General features: G+C 37.4%; 1 protein-coding gene and 1 long non-coding RNA gene across 4 annotated transcripts; one reads left to right on the forward strand and one right to left on the reverse strand.

Annotated features, from left to right (window-relative positions):
• Positions 1 to 8,572: 8,572 nt before the first annotated feature.
• LOC148693203 (uncharacterized) lies at positions 8,573 to 9,441 on the forward strand. The gene is made up of 2 exons (XR_015952970.1): positions 8,573 to 9,020; positions 9,342 to 9,441. It is a non-coding gene; the product is annotated as an uncharacterized LOC148693203 (long non-coding RNA).
• A 1,061-nt stretch (positions 9,442 to 10,502) lies between these two features.
• On the reverse strand, positions 10,503 to 23,063 carry LOC137741740 (uncharacterized). Of its 3 annotated transcripts, none has more exons than XM_068481460.2 (24): positions 22,752 to 23,063; positions 21,026 to 21,242; positions 20,520 to 20,627; positions 19,782 to 19,930; positions 19,168 to 19,249; positions 18,637 to 19,040; positions 18,019 to 18,451; positions 17,659 to 17,882; positions 17,219 to 17,414; positions 16,915 to 17,057; positions 16,663 to 16,837; positions 16,482 to 16,535; positions 16,034 to 16,213; positions 15,438 to 15,550; positions 14,548 to 14,730; positions 13,930 to 13,987; positions 13,432 to 13,491; positions 13,256 to 13,297; positions 13,043 to 13,170; positions 12,827 to 12,962; positions 12,659 to 12,736; positions 12,406 to 12,522; positions 11,056 to 11,118; positions 10,503 to 10,943 (listed from the first exon to the last, which is right to left on the reverse strand). In XM_068481460.2, exons 2-24 carry the CDS (start codon positions 21,170 to 21,172, stop codon positions 10,857 to 10,859), a joined length of 3,360 nt encoding a protein of 1,119 aa, XP_068337561.2. In that variant the 5' UTR covers positions 21,173 to 21,242; positions 22,752 to 23,063; the 3' UTR covers positions 10,503 to 10,856. The 3 variants fall into 3 exon arrangements, with proteins under 3 accessions (XP_068337561.2, XP_088535206.1, XP_068337562.2); XM_088679080.1 differs by having other exon boundaries at positions 21,026 to 21,363; positions 22,752 to 23,062; XM_068481461.2 differs by having other exon boundaries at positions 21,026 to 21,294; positions 22,752 to 23,037.
• Between the last annotated feature and the right edge of the window lie 3,841 nt (positions 23,064 to 26,904).

A 26,904-nucleotide genomic window follows, 5' to 3' on the forward strand; every position in this document is an offset into this window, starting at 1 on the left:
CACGGATCAAACTTTTGGAAATCACCATCATACTCACCTCGACTTCACGATCACCACCATACCCTTAGTTTTATGTTTTGGTGAACGTTGACTCGTTGACTCACGATCTCCGACATGGTGGAACTTCGGACGATGTGATCGCAGACAATTTGCAAGGTTTTGAGACTTGAGAAGGCCTCTACACAACTTCCATAGGACCCTAGACTAGGTTTGGGACAGAGTGGACATCGGAATAAACAAGTTCACGAAGTTGCAGATTTGGCCGGAACCTTCGAGGGATTTTCCAACCATTTTCCGTTGGATTTTGATCTTCTAATAGGTACGAACGTGTTCTACTCCTCAAGAGCTTTAAATCCATATAAATTTCATGGATTTTAATTAAGAAATGATGTAGATATAAGCATTTGAAAATTTTCTAGAAACCGGCGAACCAGACTGCAGCTAGCAGCGACAGATGACGGAGTGACCAAAGAAGAAATGGAATATTCCGTTAAAGTTAACGGAATATTTTAACGGCGTTAGGTACCGTTAGTTATATTTAACGGAATATTCCGCCAAATTGATGGAATATTCCTAACGACGTCAATCACACGTGCCTGCGCATGGCCGATGCGTCCAACGTCCAAATTTTTTCAAAAAATATGGGTGTGTTCATATCATCGAGTAGATCACGTTAATATATTCAAACCTTATATTTGAGAAAAATATGAGAAGTTATTCCTAGGTTTTGTACATGTGTTTCATAATTAACGTAAAATTAGTTATTTCGCATATAGGTGAGACGTAACCCGAGGACGAGCGTGGACAAGCGAGATTAGGGGGCTACAATCCTACTACTTATCAGTGAGTGGCCATTTGTTATATACATACACTTTACAGTTTCCAGAAACGTTTTTATATAGTTTTATGCTTTGCTTGCCATGTCATAAATAAGTTATATTTTAAATATTGTATTGTGTGATGCTGCGGAGGCTTAAGTAAGCTTTAGGTGAGCTTTATGTGACTGAATTGGTTGTATTGTATTGGCATGCATTTATTTAGAGCTCATCAAAGCTGCATCTCGGTGTTAGTGCTCCCGCCCCAGGCCAAGGCACAGTCCTTCACGTGATTGTTCACCTCCCGCACCACACGCTCACCTTGGATCCAAGTCTGGTGCCAGCCACTAGGTGACTCTGACTAGTAGGTGACCCGCGATATATCGTACAACCTTCACATGATCGTAGCACTTGAGCGTACATATTTACACCACAGCCTTGTTGTACAGGTCACATAAGATGACTCCGACTCGTGTGCTAGCCTAGCTTGATGAGCTATAGGTCCAGTCGTACAGGTCACGTTAGGTGACTCCGACTGGCATACTATTTTATATTAATTTCACACCTGATTTACATTTCTTAGTATTGAAACGTTATGACATGGTGTACTTCAATTTTCATTGGCCTTGTGCATTGGTTTTTCATATCTATTTAGTAGTATTTTCTGGAAACTATACGGGTTTTACGGAGAGGGGTTATTATGTTCAGAAAAGATAAAAATGATTTCAAACGCTTTGTTTTTGCCCACTCACCCTTCTGTTTTGCGCCCCTCCAAGTCCTAAGCAGCTGTAATTCTCTGTGGCTCACGAGGACGATCCAACGGTTTTGACATTTCCATAAATAATGCAGGGAACTTTCTTTCTATTTGTATAATTAGTATTGAGTTAGCTCGACTGCACTTGCGTTACCCATGCTCTGAGGACTTGTATATTTGGTTGTGATCACTTCCACACAATTGTATTTTACCTCTAGTTAAATAAGGTTAGTTTTGGTTTTTATTTATTCACATTTTCTTATTATTATCACTTTTGTTACGCATTTGGTTATGACACCCTCACGTGACGGCCAGCATGCCTCGACTCTGGTTGGGGTGTGCCAACTAAAGTTATAATATTCTATCCAAACGGGCGACGATTTCTAATATTTCTAAAAAAAAATGTGACAAGAGTCGCATTTTTGCTTGGTTATTTTTAGATTGCCTAAGATTTGTGTATACCTATGCATATATATCTCGTGCCTTCAATCCCCTCATTAGGTAAGCGAGTGAAATAGGAAACGAAAGATATAAATCCCGTTATAGTTCTCCACTTTTATGAGTTTTTTTTTTAATTTTTTTAATTTTTATTTTTGAGGAAACTGGAATAACATTAACCAGGGCAAGCCAAAGAGTATAGGAAAGTCATGAAGGACCAACCAACACTAACAATGAGAAAGCAAGAAGGACAAAGAAATACAAGACGTCGCGGCGCTTCGGCAGAACGTCGAACCCACGTTTTCCTAGCCACCAACAACCACCTAAGGGGGGCAGGGTAGCCTATCCTTGTTAAGAATTCCCACCAGTGAGTAGGGGGTCAAACGACCCACATGGAATTGCACATCCCAGCTACCAAATGCGACGCCACAAAATCTGCCACCGCGTTTGCTGATCTTGGAACCCAAGACCAGGTGCATCCTTGAAAGGATCTCCCCAACTCTAGAGCACGGCTTAGAATAGGGAGCATTTCCCAAGGAATGCACTTCATCCCAACCACCAACGAAGATATGACTAATTTGGAATTCGATTCTACATAAATCCAATTGAAATTCCTCAAACAAGCAAGAGCACAGCCTTCCTTTATCACCAAAGCCTCAGCCATAAATACAATAATGGCTACCAGTTCCAATCTGCACACCTCAACACACTGAGCCTGAGCATCACGAATAACCACTCCCACAAAGCCCTGAACCTCACCTTGCCTCCAGCTAGCATCAACATTCACCTTCACCTCATCACAAGGAGAAGGGGACCAATGGGGGTGACGATTCTGCACATCAGTACGAGGGGGAGGGGGCAAAGTGGTGCACAAAGTCGCTGTCGAGAAACACTTCAACTCATTTTTTATAGCAGCAATAGTGATAGTAGGTGATAGCAAACGGTGATCAAAGACTGTATTGCACCTGGATTTCCAAATCTACCAACAAGAAAATGCAACAAGGGAAAGAGCCCTCGACCTTTCCTACTTGCTCCTAAATTCAGCACTTCCAAATCGAATAAGCCAAGCAGCAAAAGTGGTAATGAAATCGCGATTAACCCGAATGCCAAGAGGACCCCCAAACCAAACAGATTCTACCCAAGGGCAGAGTAAGAGAAGGTGCTCCATAGACTCCTCCTGCTCCCAACAGAATGGGCAAGAGGGAGAGGGTGTGCAACACATTCGAAAAAGATTTCGATGAGTTGTAACAGCCCCTCTCACTCATCGTCAAAAGGAAATTCCTCACCTTGGGAGTCACCACAACATCCCAAATAATCTTCCAAACTTGCGAATCCATGCCCAGGTCAGCCACCCACTGCAGACGTTACCCTCGTATCCACTAATAACATGACTTCACAGTATAATTTCTATGCATGTCCGTCCTCTAGATAAGACAATCCAGACCCGCTAAGTCCCCAAAATGAGAACTAACAATCGCCGAGCTATCACTCTCCAAAGGCAATTAGAGATCGAAGGCAAGTCTCATGACCATTCGTCCTGATTAATTATCGTATTAACACACTGCTCCAAGTCCACAGAACTATCATTAATAGGGATATGATGACCAGCCGGTAAGTTTGGGATCCAAACATCCCTTCACAAACGGACCGACCTACCACTAAGGACCTGTCAATGAGCACCCTTGAGAATAATATCTTTGCAATCCAAGAGGCTCAACCAAATCCAGGAGAAACGACCCCTAGCTTAGCTTCAATGAACGAGGAGTGAGGGAAATATTGATCCTTAATGACATAAGACTAAAGAGACTGAGGCTCCTAGATGAGCCGACAACTCTGTTTGGTGAGTAGCACGAGGTTGAAGTCTCCCAAGGTCCAAAATCCTATGCCATTTTCACTCTTTGGCAAACCCATATCTTCCCAATTCACCCAGAGGATGCCCAGCACCTTATCCGAGTTAGCCCACCAGAACTTCGCTACAGCCCTATCAATATCATTGCACAGCCGAGCCGGAAGGCGGAACACATTCATTGGGTGAGTGGGCACGGCTTGAACAATAGCTTTTATCAACACTTCCCTCTCTACCTACGATAAAAACTTATTCTTCCATCCCTATAACACCTTATCTTTAATATCGAGCAGAGTATCCGTTTTAGTTTTGCCCCATACCGTCGGTATTCCAAGGTAGGTTCTAGGGTCTTCGACCCGAGACATATTTAAGACTGAGCACAAATCTTCCTAAACTTCCCTTGGAGTATTCGTGCTAAAGTACACCATCGACTTCTACAAACTAGCCTCATGACCCGAAGCAATGCAGTAGGCCGTCAAGAGGCGATCCTTGTTCTCACAATTCTCCTTCGTGGTTGATAGAAAAATCAACGTATCATTCGTAAATAGGAGATAGGATAATGTTAGGCCATTAACACTGATTTAGATTCCCTGTATAAATCCCAACTTAATCACCTATTAGAATAGCTTGGACAACATTTCACTGATTATTAGGAACAGATAGGGGGATAATGGATCTCCCTGACAGAGACCACGAGTGGGCCTAAAATTTTCCCCCGAGCATCCGTTAATTAGAACCGAGAGCTCGACCGACGAAATGCACCTCATAACTAGATCCACCCAGGAACAGTTAAAACCCATTTTCAACATAGTAGCCTCCAGGAAATCCCACTCAACTCTATCATAGGCCTTGTTCATAGCAAGTTTAATGCCCAGCTCGCGCTTCCTCTTCGTCTTTCTAAACTTAAGAAAATGAAAGACCTCATGGGCAATGACAATATTATCTTGTATTTGACAACCTCCAACAAACGCATTCTGACTCTGGGAGATCACCCTGGGAAGGAAAGGTCGTAGATGATTAGACAAAAATTTTTAAAGGACCTTGTACGAATAGTTGCAGAGACTAATCGGCCGAAATTGATTCACAGACTCAGGGTTAAGGGACTTTGGGATCAAAACAATATGAGTGGCATTAAGTGAGCGGGAGCTCCGACCACCCTCCAAGCAATCAACCATTTAACTTAAGCACAAATAACATCCACTGTTCTAAAAATCGGCCTAGGCGACGCCTAGGTGGGTTAGGCGGTCCTAGGTGGTTTTTTTTATATTTTTTTATTAATTGTGTGCTTTTTTCTTTTTCGGTTTCATGGTGGTATACTTATAGAAATTGTGTATCTAATTTGCAAATGATGGATTTACTACAAGTTCATCCAATAATGAAACGAATTGGAGCATTTTTTAGTTGATACATACAATTAAATAATTTTGTGTATGTCTAATCCATTACAAGGATCATGATTCATGAACAAGAAGAATTTAGTCTATCATCCAAATCCTCCTCATTATGATCATATGCTCACTATTTTTTAAATATTGAACTTTTTGGATGTATATAATTTGTATATTCTTCTACTTCTATTTTTGCATTTTATCATTCTTTTATTATTCATACAAGTTTAGTTTTTTTTTTCTTTTTTTTTTAGATGTAAATAGACACTTATTTACAAGATATATAATAAATTTACATAAAACCACCTAGGCCGTCTAGGCGCCAGGCCCTTGCCCACTGCCCAACTAGCGCCTAGTGATTTTTATAACCTTGATAACATCGCATAACGATTTGAAAAGCAGACCCTAGAAACCGTCTGGTCCTGGAGCCTTAGACCCACCCATCTAGAACGCCGCTTCATGGATCTCTTCATCCTCAATTGGCTTTGTAAGAACATCATTCATCTCAGAGGTGATGGAAGGGCTAATGCAATGAAGGAGATTCCCCCAGTCACGGCTTCCCGAAGACCGAAATAGATTTCTAAAGTAATCCTCAAAATACCTCCTAACACCCGCCGGGTCTTCCACCCAGTTGCCACTTCCGTCCTTGATCCTCGATATTCTATTTACTGTCCTTCTCTGGATAGTAGAATGGTGAAAGAAAGCCGTGTTGGAATCCCCAACCTACAACCAACGAACCCGGGACCGTTGCGCCCAGAACGGCTCTTCCTGTTTCTCAAGTTCAAGAATCCTGGCCGTAGTTTCCTTGATCCTCTCGGCATTCGTACTCCAATTTTCTATCCTGAAAGGTTTCACGGCTCCACATCTTTAAATTCTTCTTCGAATTTCTCTTCTTCCGGTGCCACTTATTTAGCCAATCCCCACCAACCTGATTACACCAACTATTTTCAACCACTTCCCTACACCCCGGTTCCTTAGCCCAAAAACCCTCAAATCGAAATGGTCTCTTACCCTTCGCAACCAAAGAATCCTTATTAATTACCAAAGGGCAGTGATCTGAAGCCTTTTACAACTTCATGGGTGACCGTCGTATTAGGCCATCGGACCCGCCAAGGCCCATTAACCAAACCCCGGTCCAATCTCTTTTGAACTAAACTATTGTTACGAGTGCCCCTCCAAGTGAAACGAGGCCAATTGAAACCAAAATCTATCAACTCCATCTGAGTCATAAATGCATGCAGAAAATGTGGACGTCGCAAAGATCCCCTGGTGCCTCCTTCCTTTTCATGATCCCAGAAACTCGTTGAAGTTCCCAACCCCACCACACACCCCCCCCACCCCCCCCCCCACCCCCCCCGGGGGGCCACAAAACCATGGGCGCGAAGAAGGATTAAGAGTCTCCATTGCCCAATTCCAGAATGTGTCCTTCTCAGCACGGTACGGATTCCCGTACATCCAAGGCCAGGAACCAATCATCCGGCCCTTTGAGCCGCATCTCCGAGTGGATAATATTTTTGGTGGAAAGAATGATATTTACCTCCCAACAATCTTCCCCCCACCGTCCCTATTGGAGAGGCGTTGAAGCCGCACCCGTATCCTATCCTTCTTCTAACTTCATCAATTCTGGAATCTTTCATTTTCGTTTAGATACTCTCACTTTTGCACATAAAAATTTCCTAAATCAAGAAAGACTTTTCAACCTTGTCCATATAGCGTTTCTGACATTTTGGAGGTCTTGTGCAAAATTTAATAAAAAGACTCTCCTTATTTAAAAAATCATTTTTAAACAATATATTCATACAGAATTCAACAATCAATAATATTCAAACTTAATTAAAATTAGCATCTCACTTTTGCTAATTGAATGATCACAAGAGTTTTAAATGACGGAAATCACTATTGGAGAAAATGTTTTTAATACCAATTCTTAATAGAAAAGCGAGTTAATCATGAAAAAAAACACTTTAAGTACTTGAAGAACTTTTAGAATCCAAAAATATTTTCTGTAAAAACAATTTTATATTTAAAAGCACTTCTTAAACAAGCCATAAGTGTTGTGGAAGTGTTATTTCATTGAAGACATTAGTCCATTTTGTTATAAATTGTATTACGTCTACGTATCAAAAGTATTAATTTCCCTTTTCGTATTTTATGGTGGAATTTGTCAACATACTAATGACAAACAAACACTTTGTTGAACTTTTACCAAAAAATTAAAAATTAAAAAAAAAATTCTTTGTTGAATTATACATGTAATTTTTTTTTTTCCTATACAAATACAATATTGTCAGATTTCACTAATCAAATCTTTATCCCGCCTAATCACTTCAAAACTCTCTAGATATTTTCCTATACAATTACAATAACTTGTATTACCTCCACCGATTTTTAGATTTTTACGGAGCATTGTTGAAGTTTCAATACTTTTAAAAATATATTGAAGGTGTCTATACCCTAAACATGTCATATAACTCTCCAGGACGCATTGAAGGTGTCTTGGCAAACAAATGAATCTAAGATTCTCACTCGGGTCTTGACGTACTCATGGAAGAGATGAGAGACCATGTGTGTCTCTCCTTACTGGAATTGGAGCCATGAAGGGAAGTAAAAATGAAAAAGAAATTAATTAAGCATCTCTTTTGGTACTAGTAGGAAAAAATTATTTGCGCAACAGATATTGTTTGGGCGATAAAGCAAAATTCGTCGCGTAAGTGCGTTTTGCGCAACGAAACAAAAGCTTCAACGCACAAGAATGGTGCTACTTTGCGCGACGCACATCTTTGTCGCACAATACTACTTGCACGACAAAAAAATGATACTCGTCGCGCAAAGTTAGTAAGAAAACTGCTGGTATTTTTTTTTTTTTTTTTTTTTTTGGAGCGAAAAAACTGCGCGATGAAGCTTTTCCCACGGAAACCTTGTGCAACACACGCTTCGTCATGCAAAGTCCATTCATTTTTTGAGTCAGAGCATTCAATGTATGTGAATCAGAGGGATCAATACCGTATTTAGTGTAGATGTTTGCACAACAAAGGTTTCATTGCGCCAAGTCCCTAACCTTTCTATAAATATGCACTTCTGCTCTCCTTATTCTTCACAATTCGTTTCTGAAAACACAAAGAAGCCAGAATTTCTTTCAGCGAATTATTATTTCAATTTTTGTTTGTTTTTTCATATGCGATGGCAGACTCTGGTGGACCTTCATCAAAAAGAGTTCAAAGCGAAGGTTTTGAGAAAGGTAATACGTACTAAATTTTGTTGGTTGTGTAAATTAATTAAATATTTAAGTAGAATAATATAAGTTTTTTTTTTTGTTGGTAGACAAGAAAAAGAAGAGAGCTACGATATGCGTTCGACACACTTATGCTAAAAGCCGCTACCGATCAGTTACACATAATTAGTAGGATATGAGAAGTCAGATATGGTGAACAAGTTTAGGGGCGACGTCGGGGTATTGGTGCCGTGATAGATGCTGAGTGAATTGGGAGTCTTGGAGAGACGTTGGCGTTCTCGATCTGCATTCCAGCCATGGCGTCAGGGTTACGCACTTACTCAATTCCGGGCTTGGACGTAGATCTGCATGAACCTGAAGCCTTCTACCTCGCGCCAGGCTTTGACGCACCTGTCCCTATGTGCATATGTGAAAAGTTAAAACCCTAATTTTCGGAATTGGAGGGAAACGCAGCTGCCGCGAATATTGCCTGGGGTGGATCATCCTTGGTGGCTAGATGTCCGTTTACCAGTTGGACCGCATCCATCGCTTGCCGATGTCCTCTATGGTGATTGATTCGGCCCTCTCTCTCATTTTTTTTTACATGCAACATCGTTCATACATTCATATCAACATTTACAAACATCTCCATCGGCAGCAATATTTTATTTTTCATGCTATTTTGTTCATAATTTACGTGCCATTTTGTTTATATCTAAGTCAATGTTCTACCTTTGAATCCTTGGTCGCGTGGTGACTAAGAAAACGAAGCTCATATTTTAACACTACCTTGTCTGCTCTTTACTAGAGGTTTTTTATTTGGTATCTCAAAGTTTAATTAGTATGCAATTTATTTTTCTGTTTTGAACCTCTTAAACTGTCACAACAGATGAAAAAACAGAACGGGATTGTATAAGGAATATGATTTCCGGCGCTTTGTCCAAGGTATCTAAGGAAGTTCATGGAAGCTTTAGGGATTATGTCAATGCATTCGACCCTTCCAAAGTTGCTGGTGATCGACTCAAATCATCTATGCATACATTAAAAGTATAGGTGAACTTTGTATGGTGGGGTGGGGTTGTTTCACATGTTCTTTTAATTTTCTGAGATTTCACTACTGTGATCATGAATGTGTAAAGTGGCAGTATAGCAATAAAAAAAAATGTTTTGGTTTTGTAATTGGTCTCTTTCTTCCTTGCTTGAAGTATATATTTTGAATGTTAAAGAACAGAAAGTCACAACTTACACAACATAGACAGCATTTGACCCATAAAACTCAACCATGATTAAATTAACTGCAAATTGAGGATATCTTAAATCTGCAAGGGCTTTATAGCGCAAGTGGTTAAAAGAATTTATCCTTCCACTTGAGATTTTATGTTAGATTTCTTCTCCCCCACTATCGCTTGTATCAAACAACAAAATGTTATACTTGTTTAAAATACCTGCGAGACATCTAGTTTCACAGATAATGCCCCAGAATATAGTTTAAATCGGCGAAACTTTCGAGAATCAAGAGCCAAGGAAAGATGGTTGAACAATATTTAGGCTCAATAGTTAATATAAAAGACTTCATTGTTTTTTTTGGAAAAAAATAAAAAAATTCCAACCTTTTCTTCCACTAAATTTCTTGGCTGCTACAATTTGAGAATTCTTTTTACCCAGGAAGCTTATAGCTCAAGTGATTACTGGTATCTTAATTTACGAATTCTGTATTTACCTCCACACTAGAAATCCTGTGTTTGATTCCCCATCTCCAATGTCGCGTTCCTGAATGACTTCAATCGACTTTTATGCAACAAACTCGTAGCTCAAACGATAACGGGGGAAGGTCATTCACATCTACACCAGTGGTCTTGCGTTCACCTTCCCAAGTTTTCCTGTGTTCGATTCCTTCCTTCCCAATGTCGCTTTGTATAAAGGAGAAAAAGGCCAACATTCCCTTCAATATTTTCAACTACTAAATATTTTGCATCACTTATTCGAAACAGTGCAAAATATTGAGAAGGAACACATCTGCTTAAAAATGCAAAAAAAAAATCTGCTCATGTGGCTCGTACAAACAGCCTTTATAATACTACCCAAAAAGTAATTATACAAAATGTGACAAGTGAAGAAAACAAAAAGACATCATAAGGCTGAGAATAAGTTCCCGGCTCTATACAAGAATATAAAATTCCCAGTAATTTGTTTATTGTAATAAATAAAAAAAAATTATCTGAGTAGACCTTCGATGTTGCCTCGGTTCCCTTTTTCAGCAGTGTGAGTCAGTTGCTTGTTGATCTTTACATGATCCGACGGACATTCATTACTTCGCAAACAGAAATGTTCATGGAAAAAACGACTGAACGAGCACCAATTTGTTGCCAAGCAGGATACAGGATTTACAGGTCCAACTATAACCTCATTTCTCTTCAAAAGTTTCAGTGGACGAAAGTCTCTCATCCAAATCTCCCAGCAGATCATGGTATTCAGTAAATGCAGGATGTGACTGAAAAGCATATATCAATAGAGGACAACATTAATCTAGAGACACACAAAGGCAAGGAATATGGATGCTGGTTTTTTGGTCGAATGTGGACACTGCTTAAAGCAATAAATACCTGCAGGGTGATGCTATATGCTTTCCACAACCGCATGTCGTGCTGGAAGAGATCGAATAGAACCTGTGCAAATTTCACAAAATAAATACCTGGTCAGACAAAGTTCCATCTTACAAAAGTTGCATTACTCGCAGTCAAAAGGTCATCTTGAATGCATCTAGCCTCTTCTACAGAAATTTCAACAAAACTATGCCTCGCTCAAATGTGGAAATGTGTAAATTTGGCAGTTAACCTATGTTGCACCGATGCTTCAAATTTGGACAAGGGTTAGTATCGGATACTTACACCCCCATGATAACTTCCGATACGTAAATGGAGTATCGTTGACTTTTTTGTGTTGCTGACTATCTGATGCTTCTTGGATACTCCGAGGATATGAGCAAGATACTCCTAGGATACCGTCAAGATACTCCTAAGATATTGATCTAAGAATTTGGGGGCTTGTAGTTTTTAAATTCCGTTCTTGTTGGTTTGGTAGACTCACCAGGACATTTACAGATGGATGTAGCCCCATAGGGCAAGGATAATAAATCCAAGTGGCGAGGACCAATCTCAAGAATCAAAAAGACTAAGCAGTGTTCTATTTTGTTAATGTTAAAAGATAAACATAAATGTTTCACTTTTTTTTATTTAATGTATATAATGAAATATATTTTAGAAAATATATTATTCAATTGTCGTATCCTTGCCGTATCATATCCTTGTTTTTAAGAAATTCACAGTATCAGCATACGTATCTACCAGATACCCCCACCCGTATCTGTATACGTGCACCATAGCAGTTAATTGTAAGATTATGCAGCTCTTCTCACCAGAACAGTCCAGAATCTGTTGGCTTAAAGTTAGGTGAAAACATGACCGAAATAAAAGATGATCCTGACGTCAGCACCACTTATCACTGGCCATGAGCTAAAGGCTATACTCCATCTTGTCCATAAAAGTGTTTCCTAAATGCCAATGGAATTATAGACTTCAAACTCTAACACAAGGATTACACCCTTTAAATCATACACTTCTGGGCTCTTAGTGCCTATCGACTGGGCAACGACTTTAAACGCTTTAAAATTGCACAAGTATATAAATGCTATGAGAAAGCTATTATGATGAATTTCATTCATGATTCATACTAAAGGAACTCAAGCATCGGGACAAAAGTATGACGTCAAACTTTCCCAGATTTACGCAAGCTAAGCTCTTGGCCAAGTTGAACCTAACAAGTTTAGAACTAGCTATTTTGGTTCCTTCCTATCATTCAGAAATCAGAGTGAATAAAACGAGCAAAACAAATTACAATGATGCTGGCATGCTCATCATATGGCATAGACTTGTGAGCAATGAAACGAATTATACCTCAGATCGCCTTAAAAGGGTGGCCAGGACAACAATCCACTCTTTGAACTTGACAGAGCACATATGTGCCAAAAGGAATTCTGCATCAAACCGGCTTTGAAGTGTACCCATTTGGAGCTGGAAAAAGATAACCGTGTTCAGTCAGTGAGGCAAAACACAACTTCCGTAACATGTGACAATGTGGCTTAAATTCTTAACAAAAATGAAAGAAAAAACAGAACACTAGAATAAAGGGATTTTCAGATGCTGATGCCTTTTGTCCTATTAATTCCAGCCCTGAAGCAAAATTCTCCAGCCGAGCACTTCCATTTCTCTCTCTTTGAAGATATTCCTGGCATAAATTGATAGAACAACTTAGAATCACTTGATTATAAAAGCAAGATCATCCTAATAAGTAATGGTAACTGCAAGCTTATCTTACCACTAAATCAAACTGAGTGCCTTTCACAAATGCAACTAGCTTTGAGAGCTCTTTGCCTGACATCAGAAAGTTAGCATGGCTTTCTAAGATACTCTTCACGGAAGCAACATGTGCATTCTGCTCCTTAAATGAGGTGCTGCTCAAAAGGAAGCCTGGTTAGTCTCCATTAAAAGCTAGGTCTGAGAGATGCAAAACAGTACATAAGTGTGCACCAACCCCTTATCCAAGGACTGCTTTCTGAAATTAGTACGGAAACCGAAATAGCCCAAAATTTTGGGAGATAGTCCATCTGAATCTGTTGATGGCTGTTCATATTCCCTTCCCGATCTCAGCAAGAACCTCACCTAAGAGTCAAACAAAGTTAGTATTATCCCCTTTACAGCTATCATCACCTGAACTAAAAGTACAGGAACTTGTCCAGACAGATACCAGCTCCCCAGCGAGTTCATATAACGATTCATCGAGTGTTGCCTGCATATGTTTGACAACCCTTGTAAGGAACATCTATCATTGAAAAGAAAAGAACATAAAAGAAACACATGGAGATACGAACTCAACAGCAAGAGAAATCCTTGTAAAACAACTAGCTACTACCAGACATCTACCTGTAGTAAACGCAAAGCACAATATTGACTGACTGCAGGACCTTCAAGCTTCGCAATGACCTGGGCAATTCAAACAATTGGATTATTACACATAAGCATCACAGGTTAGCCATCTTTTACTACATTTTCTCCCATACAGATTGGTTTTTCACATTTAGCAAGTGTTGCAGGAAGTATAGGCACAGCCTTTGTAACCACAACACAAGTAGACAGGATTTCAAGATGTATACTTCATAAAGACCTATTCTTCATATGTAATAACAGTGTAACATGTAAGTTTCAAGATTTTCTACTCTGGAACAGAGAGGCAAATGCAGAACTGATAAAGCACTGGTTGTTTCATTTAAACCGCATTTTCACTCACAACAAAAACTGTGCAAGACTCGTAATTATACTGAGGAAAGTTCTAACTAATCTTTCCAAGGAAAAAACTTATGTCAAAAGTGAAAGGAAAAGACAAGAAACTGAAGCAGAATAATAATCTATTCAATATCTTACAAGTATATAGCAGGCAGCAGTCCGGTACCATCTACGTTGGAAGCATTCCTCAAACAACCTGAAAATTGAAAGCAGATAACATTGTTAATTTAAAATCTGACAGCAGCACACTAAATAAAATATTAAAATGTAAAACTTTAATTACAGGTTAGTTAGCCAATTATATATCAAGTGGATCATATGACGTAGCAACCACTGAATGTTTGTCAGGCAGTAGGTCAGCAGTTGGTAATTATGATGGTATAAACCTATCCAAAGAAAGTTCAAAGATCCTTAAATCAAATTCATTTTCCAGGGTTCTGTAATTTGTGGAAGTTTTCCTTTTCTAAAGGAAAAAATTAAAAACAGCATCCATGGTCTCTAAAATAGACATCAGATAAAGGACATTTCAACTATGAAGTTGACTAATGAGATCATTTTTTTCTTCTGTCTATTTATTACTCAAATTTCACTTTCATGCATGACAATGATGCAAGACTTCTGTATTGCATCAGTATCCTTGTTACAGAAGTTCTAGGTATATTTGTTTTATACACAGCAAATGAAAAGCAATGTTATTTCAAATCAAAAGGCAAAAGAAAAGAAAAGAACAAAACATGAGAAGAAAAGAAAAAGTACTCTGTTGATCTCCCAGCAGCAGAGAACAAATCCGCCCAATGTCGACCATCAGTTTTTCTTGCAACACTGACGACCACATCAAAATATTCTGGAAAATTTCTGAGCAAATCACAGGTCTTCTCTAAGAGAGTTGGACTCTTTGCAAATCTAGGGACAGAGTTCTGGTTCTTGTTTACATTTTGCCTGGAAATAGGCATACACAGTGATTAACATATAGACAGAATAATAACATATAAAAGTAGAATTGACTAATGACAATTTAGAGTGGAATTTGAACTTCAGAATGTGAGCATGAGCGAAGAAATGATTAACGAATTGCAAAAGGAATGCAGAGTTTATCTTGATTATGATATTAGATTAGTACAGGACACCAGGGGGAACACCCAAGTACCCGAATTCACTAAAACACCTAGAACAATTCATTTCTCAATTATCAATCATCTCAGTTTACCAAGTTCAATGGGCTCACGTGCTACTAAATTCCCTTCAAAATATAACTGGTTCAAAAGGAGGAAAGCACCTATATTGGCCATTTAATCATTAATGATAAACATAACACGTAACCTGCTTTTTTCCTGGCCACCACCTAAACTAGAGTTGAGTGGGTTGTGTCACACTATGGGACCCGACAGCCCATCACAGATCTTTCAGTTAAGCAGAAGTTATACCCACAATGAGATGGTTCTCTTGGGAAACCAAGTAAAAGGTAACTCCCAGTATTTATGGTTCCAAGAAAGCTATTATAATAATGATTCTCCTTAATTAGTTAATCTGAAAGCAGAACTGATGATCAATGCAGCTATGATTTTGTTTTCCCTAATTAGGCATTCCTGGATATTTTCACATCCAAAACATAACAGATACTAATTTATTTCCCTCTTTAGACATACCCGGATATATCGGCATCAAACACAGTAAAGAGAAGCCACTCCAGACAATGAGAAAAATGAGGCTTTTCTGCTGATAACTGGGCCAACCTTAAAGCTTCCTCGCTTTTGTCCCTCTAGCAGATAGAAACAAAACAACCAGGAAGAACATTTCAAAACCAAGCACAGGACTATATACATCACACTCAAGCTTGTCAAAAGAATATTTCATTGGTACTGATCATGTAACAAACATACAACTCCAATTCTCCTATGGCCTTTAAACTTGATATAACTACAAGTCTCTAGGCACTGACCATGTACGGATCATGTAGATTTCATAAAGTCTACCCAATTGCCTATTTTGTTAACACATGATCAGTATTGCAAAGCAAGCATACATCACACACCCATTACAACCTATTTGCAGATTATGATTTGCAGATGCATATATTACACAATAAAACAAATCAGATTCAAGCCACCTTTTACTACACAAGAAAATCGTGGCAAAGGCTAGTAGCCTGTGAGTCCAGAACTCAAGGTAACCTCTGTAAGATGAGATCCAAAATGATAAGCACCTTCCACTCGAAATCAAAGAAATAAAAAACAATTAGTACCTGAATAAGGTGCCTTAGAAGGCAATGCAGTATAGTTTGAGCTTGAGGAGTTGGCTCAAAACATGGAAATTCTGTGCTGGCAGAAAATGACATTCTCTGGGAAACACCAACAACAACACCAGCATTTGGAAGAAGTCCCAGAGGGTATACCTCACGATCAAATTCAAGTTCCGGATCCAACTACAAAACTATGCTGAGTCATTTAACCAATCAGAGTAAAAAGACAGGCCAAAATATATCAAGTTCCACTAAGCTTTAAAGGAAGATAAGTTATCAAATATAGAAGTCTTCAAAGTAAGGCCAAACAAACAGACATTGAAACGGCGTGTAAAGACACAATATATAGAACCTCCCAGAAAAAGAATATAAGCATACAACTTTAATGAAACATAATAATTTACACCATCTGCTCAATGAGAAACACATTGTTTCTTGAATGCATACATACCTGTAAGAAATCCTCCTGCTTAAAAGGGTCAACCCCAAGAGATGGATACCAAACCTGTAAAAATACACTTCCAACCAGAATAAATATCATAGTACAAACTACTGTGCTTAGAGCACAAAATGGTAAAGCTCTACACAGTATCATATCAAAGTCGTACTATGAAACCTCAACAGTCCATTACCTGCATTCCTCGGTGGCCATAATCTAACCATGAAACTTCCTCAATAAGATTTGTTTTCTCCTCTGATTGACCACATGTAACCCAAAATAATTCAATAGAATCAGTAAGCTCCCTCTCACGTCCATCATCCAAATCAAGAAGTGAAAGCTCCCCATTAACTCTCTGTATCAAACACCTAGAAAAACATGCATTCATTCAGAGGCATGTGTCTGCTGATAGATCTCTACAGACTACATTCTGGAGAGCACATACCTCGCAGGCTCCTTTGATAAAGGATCTGAATTAGAATTGTGATTGTTTGAAATGCCCTCTCTTGGAAGCTGATCAGGTACAAAACGCATTGCTGCAGGATGGCTCTTTGCACTCATAATTGAGAGTTCTCGTACTGTAGAAAGCTGTTTGTCATTTTATCACTTAAGACGTATGAAGAATAATTTTCACTAAATTATTCTCATTTAGTGTGCAAATGAAATCACAAGTGCTCAACTATCTGTAAATAGTACCATCTTCTATAAAATTAGAATCATTATAAAAAAGCTAGCAAACATTCCATTACCTGTAAATTTGGTGTAGTGAAAGGTGACAATTCACCAAATAACTTGACATGGAATATGTGTACATCAAATGGGCGATATGTGACAAGTATATACTCTTGATAGACATCCATCACCATTGGTTTAGCCAGCAATGGTTTTCGACAAAGTAGCGAGCTCTGATCAAGATGATATCTTGGATAGAAAAGCAATTCGTAACTGCAATTTTACATCAGACCATTATAAATATCCAACAGTACATAATAAAACAACTAAAAATTTCAACTGTACTAACAGAAAGGATAGAATGCAGACTTGAAATTCTAGACATAAACTGGACTAAAAGTATGAATGGCATAATAGTGTAGGTGCCTACACATTTAACCACCAAATCAAACTATGACACTGCTGAAGACAAAAACTATCGGAGGGTATAATATACTAATATGGGTAGGAATCTCACGTGTTAGAGGAATCAATGTAGTTGCAGACAACAACAATCTTCCCCATCCATAACAAACCTTTGCACTGAATCTTTTGTTCCTGAGTAATGTCTCCAAACACTCGCCACTTCTTCCATCGTATATCATATATGATCAACCCATGGAGACCAGCAACTGCCAAGTACATTCCATCCTTGCTAGCAGCTACATGTTGAACTGGCCAATTTTGGGAGATATAAGAAACCTGAACCAAAATTTAAAAGAGAAGAAAAAGAAAATTAAACACTCATCAGAAACAACTTTAAAGACATAAAATTCAATCCAACTTACAAAACCCCAGATGAGAATAACATATCAAGCATGTGATGTAAAGACATAACTGGAAGGTTAAGATGTAGCATTTTAAGTTCATCAGTATCTTCAGACTGCACAACAAGCAATCGATCATCACCATATATCACTTGACGAACATATGTCATTCCTGAGACTCCTCTGTTAAGACAACATTTTCCAAAGGAAAATGCAAGAACCCTCTCCAAAGATCGTTCTTCAATAGCATAAAGCCTATATCCATATTCATCCCACTGCATCAGTGAGGTGCCAGTCATCAAAGGTTCATATTTACATTCGTGGATTGGCTTAACCATTGGAGAAGATACTGAACTTAAACCTATTTGACGGATTGTTGACATCAAACGACAACCAGAGACAGACCAAACTGTAAGTCCTCTTAACTTCCACCCAACTGCAAAAGCAGAATTATCAGGTGTCCACGCAATGCAACTGACAGGTCCAGTGTCTTCCATTGAGTATCTGAAAATAAGAATGTCGGGTCATATATCATACATTTTTAGATCTGAAATTTACAACATAATTCAAGTTTTGAACTGTTTGGTAAATAACCACAGCCAAAATAATTGAAAATTTGAAATTATCTGGCCCTGATAAGTTGAAACTCAAATCTACCAAAATACAGTTTACTCAGATCCCACACTTACCCCCAGTCATAAAGAGAGACGGATCGAATCAGTGATGCAGATTCTGCAAGGTCATATAACTCCACAAGCCCTCTTTTGGTACCAACAGCAAGGATTTGTTGCTCTGAAGCTACTGAAGCACATACAGCATCACCAACCCCCAACCTTTTCTCAGCTTTAATAGATTCAACATGTTTTAAACCTTTCTTACTTATAGAACATGACACTAATTGTCCATCAGAATACAACACAAACAGCAACCTCAATGGAAAGCAAAGCTCTAGCTGGATAATAGCAGACTTCCGGGAGATGCAAATCGTTCCTGGAACCCCTTTAGAAGCAACACCATTATCTAAAGAATGTGGTGACGGGATAACTTCACTGCCATCACGTGGAAATGGATCAAGATCGAAAGTCCCATAGAACTGTACATGAAAGGAAAATCTCACTCAACACCTTGGTCAAAAAGAGGATAATATATCAGCTCCCTACAGAAAGACATTAGATAGACTACAGTAAGAACAGCTAATGCATATCAATATTTTCTTTTACCTCTCCTTTCCAGGAGATACTATACAGTCCTCCATTAGAAAGTCCAACTAGTATATGTTTGCTATCGCTTACAATATTGCTCCTGAAAAAAAAAAGCCACATTAGAAGAAAAACAGTTATAGTTCCAACAGTAAAAATATCTTGCAAGATTGCTTAATTTGAAAAAGAAATAAACAAATGGATTCATGTGCTGTCCTACGAACATTACATACCCAAAAATAAATGCAAAATTAAATGTAACTCTGAGAAATAAAGTCAGAACGAATATGAAACTCATGAACTGAAAAATAAATTTATTTACAATACAAGTTCAGCATGTTTGAACATGTGCCCATTAGCACAAAATCTTGTTTATTATTCATACTTTTGTTTGGGGAGTACAGAGTGAAAGGTGTTAACTGTATTCAAGCATCTAGAACCTGCCAGAGGGTATTTTCATGCAGTTAGTTAAAATGTCTATGAAATATCCGACTCATTTCATTTGATCAACACCTAAATCCTTTAAAATTTGGTGAATAAACTATATGGACTCAAAATTTTATATGTTATCCAAAGGCAACGACACTTCCATATTAAAACTCCAGTTTTCTAAACATATTAAGGAGAATACTTACACTGCCAAGTCATTTTCTGCAAATGGCACCTGCTCACTGAGAAGAAGAGATATAGAAGCAAGAAACAAACCAGAGGGTTGCTTCCCTCCTAGTTGTATTTTTTTCTCAGTAAACTGGACCTTGAAAAGGTGAAGAAAGAAAGACGATGTCTGCCAACAAAAACAAAAACAAACATATACAATAAGTTGAAACAACTACGTGTAGTTTTAAAGTTCAATGTGGACAAAGAAAAAATAGCACAGAAAATCACATTTCTCTCACAAATCACTCTTCATGCCTCTTCTCACGACAATTATCTTTTCAGATCATAATCAATAATTCTTCACCTTAAAAGATTCATTTAAACAACAAATAACAGGACAAAAGTGAAGTGCACTTATGACAAAACATATTTCGGAAATGGGATCAACGGTTCAAAATATACTCAAACTTCTACTGAAATCTATTGACTTTAGATAAAATTTGATGTCCACCAAATTGACATTGATCGGTTAAACTATTTTGCATTCATTTCCTCTTATATGGTTAAGTGTGGACATGCAAACTCAAGTTACTCAACAAATCCCGGTCACTGCACAATTAGTGATGACCATGAAGGAGCTACCCTTGCACGCACAAATAGATACATTGTATAACTTGTTCATGCATTTGCATACACACTTACATAAGAAAGAACGTGAATTTGGTATAAAATACCTACAAAACTAAGATTACATGCAAAATCAATGAAATACTTACAAGAACGGCGATCAATTTGGCATCAGGGCTCCAAACAGCTTGCAAATTCTCACCTTCCCTCTGCACGGAATCTGAATCCCTGATGTACTTCCCCAGTCTAACTTTATGCTGAATCCCACCAGCCCAAATACACAAAATAAAATGTCAAACACCTTACTAACAAAACCCACATCAAACAAAAGCTCAAATATATACCCACGCACTAACATCATTCATATATAGTTGCATAAGTGCATGCATGTACCCGCCAAATTCACAACACCCACATCAAGAAATTACAAAATACACCAAACCCCCAAAAACCCATATCAATTAAACAAATGCACTCTGCCCTTTTGATCACTGCACATTTATATCTCCTTAACACCAACATCAATTTCCAAAACCCACAAATACTCATCAAAGTACAAAGCAAACACAGGCAAACCCACATCACGAATTACATAAAACAATTTACTGAAAACACAGACATACACATAAATAAAAAAAATAAAATAGAAGTATACCTGGGAAGAGCTCCAAAGCTCAAGGTGAGAGGGAGAGACGACAAGCAGCAAGCGATTGATGACCTTGAAGTATATGATCTTTTGGGAAGAAAGGCATTGACCCTGTTCGAGTGGGATGACCTGCGGCCATCCATATGCCATATACATCTTCTTCTTCCTCCTCTTTATTCTTCTTGTTCTTCTTCTATATCTCTGGATTGAATTGCCAATTCTCTGACTTTTGTGTTCGGTTTTCGTGTAATTGGCAAGCGATATAAGAATGTTAGGGACTGGATCAAAGTGGGATTAGAGTCTGTGAGCAAGATCTGAATGCATGGCTTCACCCGTCTCAGGTGGGACTAGTTTAAAGCAATTAGTATTTTTTTTCCATTTTTCCTGTGTTTTTATTTCTGTGTTTTCATGTTATCAATGAATACGACCCTGATTAATATGTTGTTTTCTAGTCCCATTTTTGTGTGCTTAAAACTAGGGGTGGTTCAGTATGGGATACCGAACCGAAACCTTAGTCTCGATTCCCAAACCGAAATTTCCAGGATTCCCAATTTCAAGACCGATCCCAAACCAAATTTTCAGGAATCCCAATTTTTGGGAATCCCAAAATAGTTTCGGTATTTTCGGGACAATGGGAACCCCGAAATATTTTTCGGCTTTTCGGCTTTTCGGCTTTTCGGCTATAATAACTTGGCTGTGGCTGTGCAGCGTGCAGAATAGCAAATCTGCACTGCATATCTTGGCAGTGCAGTGATCAAAATTTGGCTGGGCTATAACTTGGCTGTGCCTGTGCAGTGTGCAGAATAGCAAATCTGCACTGCATATCTTGGCTGTGCACTGCATATCATATCTTGGCTGTGCAGGGAAGTGATCTTCAAAATAAATTAACAATCTGCTGCCTATTCTACACTGCCAATCTGCCTATTCTACTACAAATGCATGCAACAAAAATAAATTAACAAATCTAAAACCAGAGTTTACTGGGTTCCTTCAGAATTTCTTGTACGACTGACATAATCTGAGTCAAAGAAGCGGGATATGAACTTATAGTTTACATGTGTGCAAGTGTTACCATGAGTGAGGATCTATGCATGTGTAAACAGTTTAAAAGCACAGATAATGTCATGCTTTGATGATCATTCCAGCAGCATTACGTTATGAGCAAAATTTCTTTTACCTTGTAAACATAACGAACTGTTCCAATCAAGGTTTCTTTTCTTGTTCTAAATAGTAAAAGAAATCATGATTTCACACCAGGAAGGATAAATCATACACAATTCATATTGGAGATGCATTCGCATAGCCTATAAGAATATAATCATAACCATAATCGGTTGAAAGAACGAATGGGGTACCTCACTAAAATCCATATAAATGAATTCAAGTAGACAATCAAGATAATTGATTTCTATAAAGAGAAACCATCAAAGCTCACAACTAAACACGATAAAAAAAGGAAAATGTTTTACAAGGAACAAAGAAACAAAACTAAAAAAGCTCTGATTGCAGAAGGTATTTTAGAAAACATTTAAATCAGGCTCCCTCCCCACTTTAACCTCTCATTCCCTCTGTAACCTCTCCGTCGATTCAAAATCCCTAATTCCAAAAGCCATAATTCAGAAACCCTAATTTCCGAAATTCCTAATTCAGAAACCCAAATTCAAGATCCCTAATCGAATTTGGAATCAAACAATTTGTATGAACTTTGGTTGAGTTTATTGCCGGAATTTCTTACCTTTTGCAGTGAGGAGTGCGGACTGAGACCGAGAGCTCGATTCAGGAGCCGAATTCGGGTGGTATGGACAGTGGGTGAAGGCGCGATTCAGGTGAGGAGTGAGGACTGAGAGGAATGAGGACTGGTGTGGGTAGATTTGGGATTCAGGCGACGAATGTGGGAGGAGAGACAAATCGGCGAGGAAAGTTGTATGGTTCCGTTCAGAAAAATACTGAGGTGAGGTTTGAATCTGAGGTGAGGTGAACGTCGGTGAGGTTTGAATCTGAGGTGAGGTGAACGTCGAGAGACCGCGAGAGAGAGAGAGGGACAGAGCCGGACCCTGGGTTTGATAACTTTGATTTATATGCAACGGTTGTGATTAAATCTAAACAGAATCCGACGGCTATTAAAACTCTATATATATATAAATTAAATATTTTTTTTTTTTTTTTTCGGTTTGATACTGAGTATCGAAATTTTTGGAAATTTTGGTTTGAAATTTTTTCGGTTTGGTTTGGAATTTTTGAGATTTTTTTCCAGCCCTACTTAAAACGACAGATTTTTCTACTCTTCTATCAAATATTAAGAGTCGAAGAAATTTCTATCGGAAACACAGTTTGGTATATTAAGTATAATAATACAACTGATTGATAAAAAATTTAAGTTTTCAACCAATTGTATTATTACATTTTGTGTATCGAGCCATATTCATAACATACTGAAAATCTCTCTAAGAGCCCGAGTCTTTTGATTGAACATGTGTCCCTTACTCATTATTCCCTCAAATTGGAATATTTTGTCTATTTCCTCAATGAATTTTTGGACTCAACAGTTGATTTGTCTCCTAAACTTTTATTTAATTGATGTTTTCATTAGTGTTATATTAAACAGCATTTATCTATTTTTAGTTATTATTTATTTTTAGAAAAAAAGAATGATGGAATTTCATTAAAATAAATTTATTTTAACCTATATAATCTTTTTTACACTAAACTTACAATATACACTTGTATTATCTTTACTTAAAATACTAATATCTCTTCAAACTCAAATTTACTATCTAAATGCCCTAAAAAAATCTAATTCAAAATGTAAATTTATCTTTTTCATAAAAAAAATGTAAGTTTATCTTTACATCCATTTAGAAAATAAATCAAAAATTGAATAATTTAGTGAAGTTTCTATTTGTTTATGGGAGTGAAGCTTTTTGGAGTTCGACTTATGTGGATCAGTTGAATAATTCGGTGAAGTTTTAACTTGTTTATGGATCTTCCATAATATTGGGGTTCACATAACTTGAGCAATGTGGCCCATACTGGGAATTGGATATGTGATCCTTTTGACTAGCATCCTATACTACACTAGGAGAAACGATAGGGGCGTCGAATATAATAGGCATCATATAACACCTTAGATTACTATTTCGTTGACTCTTTGTAGCTTTTCTCACTATGCATCCCCCAATTGAGAGTAGCTAGGTTGTTTTACGAAAAATCAAAAGGTAAATGCAAATATTCATACATAATTGAAGTTAACATTTTTTTTTAAGTGAAACTACATCTGCATATTCCCAAATAAACACTAACCAATATCAAGAAATTATGCAATCCAAAATTGTTGTAGCACCTTCAAATTCAAGGTTGAAGGAACTCTCCAGTTTTAATAGTCTCATCACGCCGAATTATTGTGTTGATGGCATCATTGGTTTGATCCCAAAGGGTTTTAAGGTCTATGTATTCTACCTATAAAACAACATAAACAGCAACGTGCAACATTTTAAAGAACCAAATAAGTAAAAATCCAGCATTATACACCACAACTCTGTTCTTCTACTCAGAAAATGCATAAAGTGGAAAGAAAAAATAAAACTTTTAATCCCAATGGGTTTATTGTTAAATTTTACTTTTATGGTTTATTTCATCTTGTATTTGTTGGTATTTATGCAATACAATTCACATTTAAAGTTTACATTGGGTGTAAAAATGTTATATGGGTTCAAATAAAATTTTCTTTTCATTAACCAAATCAAAGTACATCAGTAGCCGATATAAATACCAAACAAACTCAAAGACACAAAGGTTGTAACTATTGCAATCTTCAAACAACATATTTGTGCATGAAATCATGGGGTTCCTCGATTCAATATCAAGAATTGCCAAAATGAAATCACGAGGTTCCCCAATTCAATATCAAGAATTGCCAACATAACAAACATAGCGAGTTCGTGGCCAAGTAACACCATTGGCTTGACAACAAACATGGTCAAAGTTTATTATTTTAAGTATTGCGATAAATAAAATAGTGAGTCATTAGAGTAGTCTTCTACATTTAAAGTGAATAGCATCATAAAGATATCATTATTCACTAGGGTAATAGAATTATAGTAATAATAAATTGATAATATTGGGGAGACCATATTATATGGATATACGGCTAAAAGAGTCAATGCAAGAAGTCATTTATCTTTCAATGACGACTTTGCCACACAAGTATTATAATTAGAACTAATTATTTTTGAGTAATGCTAGAGAGACCAACTTATTTGAATTATCTTTCTAATTAATCAATATTTGAATTGAAAATTGTTATTGACACCCGCATATGTATGTACTAAAAAATAGTTGTTAGTCAATTGTGATGCTAAAGCCCAGCCCCTCTCCTTAGGGTGCCTTTGTTGCATCGGATTATCTCGGATTGAACTTGCTTCAGAGACTAAGCTAGATTGGCTTAGACTAGACTAAGCTGGTCTGACTTAGTGAAACATTTGATGCAGTGTCAGACTAAGAAACAATATAATGAAAATCAGTGAAATATCGACCGTATTTGAACAATCACAACAAAGTAATTCCATACAACATCATAAACTAACTCACAATCAAATTCTAAATTGAAAATTACCTAAGAAAATAACTATGCACAAAATATCAACAAAAACCTAAATCAGGTTTTACTAAGATGCAGATTAACCATATCTGGTGCTTGGTGAAATGCCTCTTGACGTACCTGGTTTTCTTAGGACGTAGATCAAGGAGAATGAGCTTCTTGTTCCTGCAGACTTCTCTAAGAGCCGCCCAAATCACAAACGCAAACGAACAAAATTGAACAAAATTGCACAAATCAATTCATCAATCAATAACATTAGAGAGAGCTGCCCACCTTGCTGAGCTCGTGGACCTTAATCCTTGCAATTACATATAAAAATTAAGACAAATAAATAAAAAATTAGACCAACCCAAATTCAAGTTTAGAAGAAATAAAATGAGGAAGATGATAATTTAGCAGATGATAACGCAAACTAAACAAACAACGCAGGTTGCCAATGCAAACGACTCAGACGAACCAGTGCGAGGTTCTTAACAGTCCAGTGATATTTGGGAGGCCTAGCTAAGAACTTTTAACAACTAAGAGAGTCAGGTTTACTCCCACTAAACTTAATCCTTGTACCTAACAAACATGGGACAACACCACTAACTAGTCTCCAATGAGACTTAATGAACCCAAACAAACACACCCTTAGTGTAGATAACCATGAAACTCGTAGAACACTATAAAAATTATGAAACACTTGAAAGAAATTTTTTTTATTTATTTTCACCATTAGATTTAAATTCAGATAGTTAAATTTTTTTTTCCTTTTTTTTTTACCATTGGATTTGATCATATTAGATCTTAGCCTTTTGATTCAACAAATTTATAAATATAAAACTAAACAAAAATACACATATATAGTGGGCCAGTCCACTAACCCAGGAAGAATCATGGCCTAAATGTGCCACAGAAATGAGTTTTTGGTTAACTCATATTTGCCCCAATGGTTGGAGCAAGTTGAGATAAATTTAGAACCTAAATTTTGAGTTTAACTTCAAGAATTAAAGTAGGTCTTAAAGAGTCATTCTTATTAAAAATTGAAAATAAATATTAATACTTCTGCTTAACTATAGTTTTAAATTATAAGCTCACAACTTCTTCCACGATACTTATTAATCTGACTTCTAAGTGTTTTTAATAATAAAACAAAAAAAAAAAAAAAACAAGTTGTTACGGTCAAGTGGCTTCATTGCCTCTAATGGGGCTCCACATTGAGTTTTCGTATTTGATTCTCCTTACTTTAAAGTCATATGTATGAAAAATAAAATGTATAATTAATGTTTCTAACCAATACATTATAGATTCA

Source organism: Pyrus communis, chromosome 11 (assembly GCF_041283825.1).
Source record: "Pyrus communis isolate YQ-2024b chromosome 11, ASM4128382v1, whole genome shotgun sequence".
NCBI classification, from domain to species: domain Eukaryota; kingdom Viridiplantae; phylum Streptophyta; class Magnoliopsida; order Rosales; family Rosaceae; genus Pyrus; species Pyrus communis.

What these genes read in the sequence shown, in the direction of transcription:
- LOC137741740 (XM_068481460.2), bottom strand. Translation starts at nt 21,172, where the DNA reads ATGTATATGGCATATGGATGGCCGCAGGTCATCCCACTCGAACAGGGT. An exon ending in GTATCTCCTGGAAAGGAGAG is followed by an intron (nt 19,041 to 19,167) that starts GTAAAAGAAAAT and finishes TTTCATGTACAG; the next exon opens with TTCTATGGGACTTTCGATCT. An exon ending in GTGCTTTGCGTTTACTACAG is followed by an intron (nt 13,298 to 13,431) that starts GTAGATGTCTGG and finishes AAACATATGCAG; the next exon opens with GCAACACTCGATGAATCGTT.